Source organism: Orbicella franksi, chromosome 1 (assembly GCF_964199315.1).
Source record: "Orbicella franksi chromosome 1, jaOrbFran1.1, whole genome shotgun sequence".
NCBI lineage: Eukaryota > Metazoa > Cnidaria > Anthozoa > Scleractinia > Merulinidae > Orbicella > Orbicella franksi.
Window position 1 is genome coordinate 44,350,690 of NC_138145.1, and position 10,069 is coordinate 44,360,758.

Below are 10,069 nucleotides of genomic sequence, written 5' to 3' on the forward strand. Positions count from 1 at the left end.
CGTCGGAAATTGATTCAACAAAAGCCGAAAGCTCATCTGTACAATTGTCAAATTATTAATTGATGGGACACTGGGAGCGGAATCGCCAAGGTTACGTTTTCTCTTCACGAAAAATTGCAATCCATTTCTCAGAACTTGCTTTAATTTCCACACGTGTTACGCTTGCTGTAAGCATGCGCAGTTGACATGACGACCGTGTTACCTCGAAACCGTTAACTTTACTTAGCGATTTCAATTCTATTGCCATCACGGGATTACCAAGTCGTGCAATTAATAACCACTAATTACACACATTAGGCTAAATTTAAGCTAATTTCGAGACATCCGCACAAGAGAGAAACCTGATTCCCCACAACAGCCATCCAAATCATCGAATGATGGGAATAGGTGAAGGTTGTAATTCATAGTTTTCATTGAATACGTGGATATTCCTTTATGCTGTGTTTGCCGAATAGTTATTTCGTCCAATATCCTGCCATAGTGTGTTTATAGACCTGTGATTAAAGTAAATCACTTAAACAGCAAACATCACACGCAAGCTTAGCTCAAGTGCTCAATTATTCGTCGTCTCCCTCGATAACCAATATCGTTTTTAAACCGCACTTGAAAACGTTGCGTGTGAGGCAGAAAATATTAAGTTTGTTCAGAATTCAAGGCGCAACTCACCGACCGGCGAAGATTTTGCAATAGATCATTCGTCAAAATATCTACAAAACTTATTCTAAACAAGCACGCGAAGCGATTTAGTTAACATTTATAAACTTCGTTGCTTTAAGTTCTTGAAAAAATCGAGTACAACATAGAAACATCAAGGGAAGAAGGAAAGCGCGGCGTGATTATTTGCTGTCAATCAAAATAAGCACTTCTTTCTTTTCATCTACTGTGTGCTACACAGTCTGCCCTTGCTGCGTTCATTAGTGATTAGCTTTTCTTAAGTAATCACCGCTCTGTCACTGCTAACAAACAACCACCTAATTTCAATACAATATCAGAACATAGAAAATATTGAGTTTCGAGGCGTGATTGGTCGGCTCTTTGTTATCTAGATATCTTTTGCATTATTTCGCCCGCCTAGTCCTGTTAATTCGCTGTTAGCACGAGCGGCCCAAGTATTTTGTAACTGATTGCGGGTCGATAAGTTTAGTTGGTGTCTAAACCTGCTGATAGTGATGACCAAAATGAGTTGTCCCATGAAGAAAGATTCCGCGCCAGGAAAAACTGATATGGCATGCAATGAGAGAGACAGTGAAGTCGATGATCACTTAGTCAATGCAGTTTTACAGCGAAAAGATGGCAAGTGCAATTCACCCACAAGCTCTAAAGAGAGCCACAGCGACCGCGACTCAGATCTTGAAGACTCGAACAGTGAATTTCAAGGTAGGCTGTCTCTAAGCGATGTCATTTTAATTTGCGATGATTGTTTCGTCTTCTGGAGTGGTCGTGTCAAAACAATCTACTTCTATCTACGAAACTAAATAAGAACTCGTTTTGTTCTCGACAGACGAATTCAGCGAAGGGTCATCAAAGAAGAAACACAGAAGGAATCGCACAACCTTCACGACATTTCAACTTCACGAGCTTGAACGAGCGTTCGAGAAATCTCACTACCCCGATGTCTACACACGAGAAGAACTTGCTCTCAAGATTGACCTGCCTGAAGTCCGCGTACAGGTACATATAATTTAAATTTGCGTACTTTCCCTATTATCTGACTGAGTGAATTCATTACCAAATTTAATATCGCTTTAGGTTTGTTAGCTTTCTTGTTAAGCCAATGATAACTCTGTTTGGCTTTAAAAACAGCGCGTGGGTCAATCTTAAGGCGGTTTTCCCGGCGTAGGTGACTTAAAGAGTTTGGGACAGTCCCCGAATCATTTGTCATGGTTATTTTCGGTTACTTTTCAGCTGCCAGGTTTAAATGTGGCGGTATATATAAAAACGAAGTCAAACAAGTCCTTGGCGATCGAAAAGAAAAGATCCTTTATTTGGAATCATGAGGAAGCGGAACTTTGAACACATTGTTTTATGTGTGTTTTGTTTTGCTTTGTGTTTTCTTCTTTACCTAGTTGAAAGTTGATTAAGAAGTACCACACTACACGGAAATTATTACCCAAAGAGTTCAGCAGCCACGCATTAGAACCCGTCATGTAACAGTAGACAAATCACACCAAAACCTCCAATTAGAAATGATGACCTATCTGGAAAAGACCTACTCGTTATTAAAGAGACATTAACGGAAAACAAACTCGTAATGGGCAGGAAGGTGGTTATAAAACCGATAATACATGTATGTCGAGCCTGGATTAAAGGCACCATCAAGCATTTGAGTCTTTACTAGTAAACTCTAGCGATATGCAAAAACATAAAGTTAGGGCAGAAAAAACGCGGACCAACTCAGTATTCTTTACAGGAGAAATTCTAATTTCTTATTGGGACTTTGCTCCTCAGCCATTGCAATCCCTGTTTTGTCATGCATCTCTGATAAAGGAAAAAAACCATTAGTGAGTGAAACCTATTGCGAGTACTTATTCCTTAATAATACGCTTTTTCAGTTAGTAAAACAATGGCGCTTCCAATAGGACAACAACGAGCGTGTGAAAAACACATTCTCTGGCCGTGGCAAGAAAAATAGTTTACAGAAGGCGTCAAGAACAGAATGCAGGCCTAATTAAACTGTCATATGTGGCTTTGTCCTGTATTCGATGGGCCAGATTTAAAGAACATATTTTTCGACAGCTCGTTTTAAAATACGCGTGGCGCCCGATAGATATTAACTATCATTAAGAGTTGATGGTGTTCCCAACGCTGGAAAAACCATTACAGGGATACAAATAAATCTTCTTTTTCCCTTCGTGTCCGTTTTTTCGCTACAATTATACGCTATTATATGGTCTAATTGCTTGGCTCAAATTAACATCGCCTGAGTTAATAATATTTTCGTGGAGTTTGGTTCGATTTCAGCATCGAAGCATCACAAGACCAACTGAGTTCATTTTAATTCAAGTAATTTCACATGAATGTGCGCCTTCCTTTTCAACGCGCGCTTATCGCTGGTCAAGCCTGTTTTAATTTCCTGCAAATTTCTAATTTAAAGTTTATCTTACACTAATTGGAAAGGAACAACAAAACGCAACCAAGAGGCAACTCGGATGTATAAAAACAAAGTTTAAAAACATTTAAAGGCTTCTTTGTATTAAAATGTACCAGAAAACTACACGGAAAGTGCGAGAAACAGTTTTAATTTCGTTAGAAACTTATCTCAGTAGCACTTCAAAGGATACCAGAAATTGTCGCCTTACCCTGCCGTTATTATCCCACATTATAAATAGTTTATGCTTTGTATGTTAATGACCGGTAAATAATTATCACTATCTGCACGTCTTGATTCAAATCAGACATCAGCTGTGTTTTATTTCTTTAATCAAGTAAATTGCGTCAAGAAATAACACCAATATATTTGGAAAAAGAGTGCAATATTTTCATTCGTTGATGAAAAATTCTTATTAATTTTTTCGTAGAAAAGGAATTGCCGATAAATCGTGCTTCCCTTCCTTCAATCAAAATTTGACAAGCAAGGACAGAAAAAAGTTATCCTGAGCGGCAATTACTGGCTCTTTAATTCAGCATAGTTATATTGTGCTTGTAATCGAGCTTCGATTCGAAGGATTTTCTTTCACAAAACTGCAAACGTTCAATATTTTCAAAAAATCGTTTTCATCACAATTTTCTATGAGTACATTGACAATGAGACGTCAAAAAATGGCGGCAACGTCCCGCGAAGTCGATAATCTTCATAGAGTAAACTATGATACGAAATGAAACGTTTCTGCCACAAAAGACATCGTTTATGATTCTACACAGAAAACATACTTTTTAATTGGAAAGGTAAAGTACGAAAGAGCTTAGCATTTGTAGGCTGATCAATCGTTTTAATTAAAAGCAGGTGAATTTTGCCTCCCTGTCTATCTTAAAAGACAGGTCACAGTTTTGCCACGAAATCGTCCTACATAGTGAACCTGCTGTAGTTACGTAACTACAGATTAGAGTTTTGTCCTTGAGACTGGCGCACACATTGTAATTCTACCAGAAACACAAGGTTACATCACGTCTAAATTAACTGATCTCAACGTCTTTTGATTTATTTATTGTTCGCCGGATTTTAGAAATTTCGTAAAATATAACTCTCTCTTGTGCTTTATCAGTCAAACTGAATACAATCAAACATGAAGATTTTCGCAATTTTTTTACAATTTGCTATATTCATTTAAGGTGTGGTTTCAAAACCGTCGAGCTAAGTGGAGACGACAGGAGAAGATGGAGATGGCTTCCCTTGAAAACCTTCCTTCGCCAACCATAAGCCGCACCAGCTTCAACAGTTTACCATTCCCCGACCCATGGAAAAGTTCCATGACTTTCTCTCCAGCATTTGGCGGAGCTCTATATCCACCGGTCACTCTCCCCACATCTACCAGTATCGGATGCTACGCAGGGTCATATAACCCCACAACTTATCTACCGTTCTCCTCGTATCTACCACCTGGTGTAGGTTGTGTGGCTGCTGGTGGACACCCTGGACCCAGAGACGAGAGAAAGACAAGTATCGCTTCATTGAGAATGAAGGCAAAAGAGCACATGGAAAACCACAGTTTGAAAGAGTGGTCTGAAATCCCGACTGCTACACAATGAAGAACTGAAAAGAATAAGAAATATCCGAGACAGAATTATTGTTTATTTAATGAAATTTCTGACAAAGTTGTGTTTCAGTATTTGCTTGCTTTATTTTCGAATCGCAGACTTAATGAATGTGTCCACACAACTGAAAAATTTTGACGAGAAATTCAATTCAAAAAATTCTGATTATTTAACCTAAAAATCGTTCCGTTCCACAGAAAAGTTATAAATTGTTAGGTTGTCTAATTCAATTTGAAGTCTATTGACAAAACAATAAGATGTCGCCACATGCAAATAAGCAAGACAAACTCAATGTCAAATTATGCTCAGCTAAAATTCTCTAACAGGAATTTGGCACAAGATTGAAATATATATCATATAGATCACAAATCGCATGTTTCATTTGCAATTTAAGGTAAAGCAAATCCGCTTCATTGAAACACATTGACTAGGATTTAGGCAAACTTGAAAGCCTAATTATCCCATATAAATGAACAACAAAAAGCTCGAGTGGGCAAAAAACTTCTTCGACGTTCGATATGCTTTATTTCTCGACACTACTTAAAGCAGACATACAATTATATTGTAATATTTAACAGGGTATTTAAGTTCTCGTTTCCGTTTTTAACGTGGTTGTAAATTAGACAAATTCAATCCATGTATATAGCTAACGTGTTTGTCATTAGCTAGAGCTCCGATTAAGAGGCCTCAGATTACATAAAAGGAAGCTTTCTGTTTATTTAGAGGTTTAAAACTATAATAAAGAAGTACAAAGTTGAAGAACGTTGTTTGCTTCATCGTTTTTAACTTAAAAAACTGAATTTTCCATTGTTATTCCTAATCTCTCAACCCAGGAACAGTGTCTCTAGGAGACCCGACAAGCTTTGATTGGAACTTTCCATTGACTATTATTACAAAGGTGACTTAAGCTACTGAGAAATTAACCTATTGTGAAAAAAAGAATCGCTATTCAATTCTAGCAAATGACAAACGTCTATGCAATGCAACGATAACCCAAATCGTGCTGTATAATATACCTTTTAAAAATAGACGCGAACCAGAACCATAAAAGGCAAACCACGACAGGAAAGTAGCAAAAGAACAATATATCTACGAACCACATGCGTCGTGAAGGAATGTTTGTTCACAATCGCCCTTTCGACAATCACTGTCAAGTCAAAAGGGAAGTGGTGTCTGTACAGCCGTCTAATAATAGTCTGATCTAACATGCGTCTGTCCATTGGGAAGAAATTGTGAAACGCACAGTTTGCTAATGTTGCGAATGCAGATCGAGAGTTCTGTCGAAGTTCGAGCGCCGGATGGCCAAAGGTTTTTGTAAGTGTTGGGAGTAAACACTGGTGATCTTATTAAGGCATCCACACTAGGGAAGTACTCATGTCCGCTCCCTGACACGAAAACTCGTGTAGTACTTCCTTTGCCTTGAAGACAAACTCTAATTCAGTTCTAAAATAAGTTTTCTGATCTTGAAAACTGAGGAAGGAAAGTTAACTCAATAAAAGTGTCCGCTTGAACAAAAAGCACTGAATTGTTCCAAGCAGAATTAGTTATTTAAGCTAAATACTTAGACATTTAAATGAAGTTCATTCATTCAGAATGTGTGAAGAGAATGTTGTCCCTGAAAAAGGGAGCAATTCTCTCCTAAATTGAACAGATTTCATGATAGGCGATGTGGAAGGCAAAAATAAATGAGATTGGCTACAATTTGCGTCTAAATTGTTGAGAATTTTTCAATGTCTCTCCCATCATTGTCAATCAGAGTCAGCAAGTTTTGCCAACAGAAGTTGTTTTACTTATCGCAACGGAAAGTAAGAGACATAGGCTTGGATACATGTGTTCTCACAAACTGCGAAGTGTACAACAGAACTTATTGTAAGGGTAATTTAAGTTAATGACTTTTCGCAATTACAACACAACTTACAACACAAACTTTTGTGTTGAGTAAGACGTATTAACAAAGACGACCTGCCTTTTGCTGGGTATTCACTGAGTGAGATGATAAATTATTTGGAGAACGCTTTGACTTTTAAAGATAAATTGCATAAGTAAACCTCTGACTAGACCGCAAAAATTTCAACAGCACATCGTTTACACCCCTCGTCATCGTTTACATAACTTAGTCACTTTGTACAGAACTAACATTTAAGAACAACAGAAATCGTTGCCTTATACGGCAAAACTTGTTCAAAAGCGCACACTGGACGCGAATTCTTAATTTCAAGAAATATGTGTGACAAGTTATTTGGTAGCAACGCTCAAAATATGTTTGTAGACAGGAAATAAAAAGGAAAACCTTTCGGCTTGTCGCCAGAACAAATCGGTCGAAAGTCATTAATGTATAAACAATAGAGTATTCCATATAAACAAAACCTGCAATGAATCACGTTACAATATTACCATCGAGACTGAAACCTCACACGACTATTTTAAAAACGTCTGAAACCATTAAAAAAAGCCCGTAACACTATCACATGCTGAAATACCTTACATACATGCATACTTTATTTGGTAAAGTAGGTTTGAATAGCGGCAGCCAAAGGGCTGATGTGGACCTACTACAATAAATAAGGTATAAGCTAAAAATACAAACACGAAACAGTAAGTATAAAATACGTACAGGAAAATTACAAACAGATAATGTGTGAGCTTAATTGTGAATGCAAGAAAAAAAATTTAAAAGATTGGTTGGGAAAACTCGCTTGTAGCATATCAACAACCTCTGTTGGCAAAACTCGCTTGTAAAATTTTTAAAAAAGCGATGATGCGCCGTTACAACTCTTATTTTTGAAATTTTTTACTTGCTCGCCTCCAAATCTGTTTATCCACATGCTAAATACGTTTACTTTTGGGACAATGTATTTAAAAAGCTGTGTAGATTCTCTAAAATCTGTTCAAAACGAACCGTTTCTAGAGATACAGTTTGCACGTTATTGGAATTTCCACTTATTTTGGATTAGTGTAGCCAATTTTGGGGACAAATGTTTGTGTACTGAGCGCTAATTTGAAGGCGATGAGCACTTGTATTACAGTTTACGTGAGTAAATACGCATTACGAGAAACAAAACAAAGTGCTAATTATCATAACGCAAAACGTGCTAAAACTTTTAAAAAATCATTACTACATATTTATGACTAGAATTCTGGATATTTCATTTCTATCAGTTTTCATTTCTTCCTTCCTGTGAAAAGCTACACGTATGCTACGACTTCCTCTCCACCAAATTTTATCAAATGTTGAGTTTCAAGCGTACTTGCTTCAAATTGCATTCCACATTGACAAACTGCGTAATTGACTTGACACGTTTTCTGTCCATTAACCCCTGAACAAATAACCTAAAAGGTGTATTGACCTAGCTTCCATAAAGTATTAGTCTCTTGGAAACAAGTGGCACCTTGCAAGAATTAATGAAAAACAAAAGATTTCGTGCCTCTTTCTGGGCGAATATTCTTTTATGTTCATGAAACAGGATTTACCAATGACCATCTACATTTAAAACTAGAAGTACTAGGCAAAATTTTACCATCGAAATTTCAAAGCGACATAAAACATTTTAAACCGATCATTGTATTTTTTTTTATAATTATTATAATCCATAATTAAATTTTGTAGTCTGTCCACATGTTAACTCCGACGCAAATCGTGCAAAGCAGAATGTGAGGCGAAGATTTGACTGTGACTAGCTTGTGGTGTAGGATAGGATGTGAACAAAACAATGTGCTTTGATTATCTCTCTTTGAGACGATGCAAATTAAAAGAGAATCCAGCAGATCCAACAATGTTAAATCTGTAGTCTGATTTTCTCAAATTCTGATGTTTTCTTATTTAGAGTAATTAGACAGTGATACTGCAGTCGACTACATGTGTTTTCTTTTCTTTCTTTTGACTAGCCAGAAATGGAGTACAGTTAACAACAAAAATCCCAATATCACTAACAAAACTATCCCTTCCATTCAAGACGCACCGCCCAGTCTCAATTCCCTGTCAAACGAGTCTATCTAAGAGCATTCGTATCACCTTAGCAGTTTTATAGACCCAACTTACAAGGGAAGAAACAAATCCCTTTTCAGATGTCCTTCCCTGTGGAGACTTTATGGAATTTGCTTCATCAAGAGGAGTGTAGAGGGCTGAGGTATTCGTTGCCGGGTCGGATCGTGTGCAGTATTTTTGCTAGACTTAACAGCAACAGCATTGCTATTCCTTTAGGGAAAAATGCTGAATTTTTTTTTTAAGACACTGATATCTTATTTTTAGCGGATCAGGGCTAACAGCATGTGTTTCATTTGTTTTTAGTTTTACGTTCGTGTATATGTTTTAAGGATAGAACGTAATAACTACATAGTGAAAGGAGTGTGAATAGAGTGCAAAGTTTTGAAACTTGATCGAACAAATTAAACCATTTAATCGCGTAGTGTTTCTGACTAAACAGGACATGAAGCCAATACAATATTTACTAGTTTGGTTTTATCTGCAAAGTGCAACTCACAACATATTGTTATCACAAAGCGTTGTCACACCCAAGTTTAATATTTTGACCGGCCATAATAAGCTCTGGATTGCTAAACAAGTTCAGCAGGTTAATTTGACCAAAACCAAGAGACTTACGAAAACTTACGTAGGGTTGCAGTGTTCTTTTTAAGTAGAACTTTTTGGTCAACAAAAATCACACAGGAAGGCAGACTAACGAGGAAAGTGAGATATGACGTAAGTCCAGTACGAAATCGAAAGGGCTGTCTTCCTCTTAAATATGTAAAGGAAACTGACCCTTATTTTTTATATCGCCACATCATTGTCGTAATAAAAACCTACTGGCAAAAGATAATAGCAATTATCTAATCTGAGTATGCAACTGTCAAAAATATAAATATGGCAAAAACCATAAGCAAAAAGGGTTTGAGCGCGGCTGAGTTCGGACACGCGCAAGAGGAACTTAAGTCGGCGGGCGTGTATACAATATACTTCTTCATGAGTAGGAGGACAAATAGATGCCAAAATATAGGACTTGTCGGCGAGACAAACTGAAATTGAAAAGTTAAAACTATACAAAAGAAATGTATCTTTTAATGGAGACAAGTCAACAACAGAAAAAATTAACAAGTATTTTAAACATTCCTGATGTCAAAAGGGTAACAGTCGTGGAACTAAGTGTTGTTTTCACGGCCGTTTTTTCGAAAACTACAAGCCCTCCCATTCATCATGTAAATTAGCCTATTAACCCTCCTACAGCTCCTTTGTTGCTAATCTTATCACAAATATACTGGGTCTTTTCAGCAATATTGGTCTCCTAATTAGTGGTCAAAATAATCAATACGGACTTTTGCCTCGGGCAATAAATATTAGCTTGGCACGAACATCCAGGAGGTGTCGTTAATTTGAGTAACA

General features: G+C 37.1%; 1 protein-coding gene across 1 annotated transcript; it reads left to right on the forward strand.

Annotated features, from left to right (window-relative positions):
• The first annotated feature begins 655 nt into the window (after positions 1–655).
• On the forward strand, positions 656–6,221 carry LOC145484803 (retinal homeobox protein Rx-B-like). Its single transcript, XM_081463442.1, has 3 exons — positions 656–1,377; positions 1,502–1,671; positions 4,270–6,221. The coding sequence occupies exons 1-3, from the start codon at positions 1,170–1,172 to the stop codon at positions 4,684–4,686; spliced, it is 795 nt and encodes a 264-aa protein (XP_081319568.1). The 5' UTR covers positions 656–1,169; the 3' UTR covers positions 4,687–6,221.
• Positions 6,222–10,069: the final 3,848 nt, after the last annotated feature.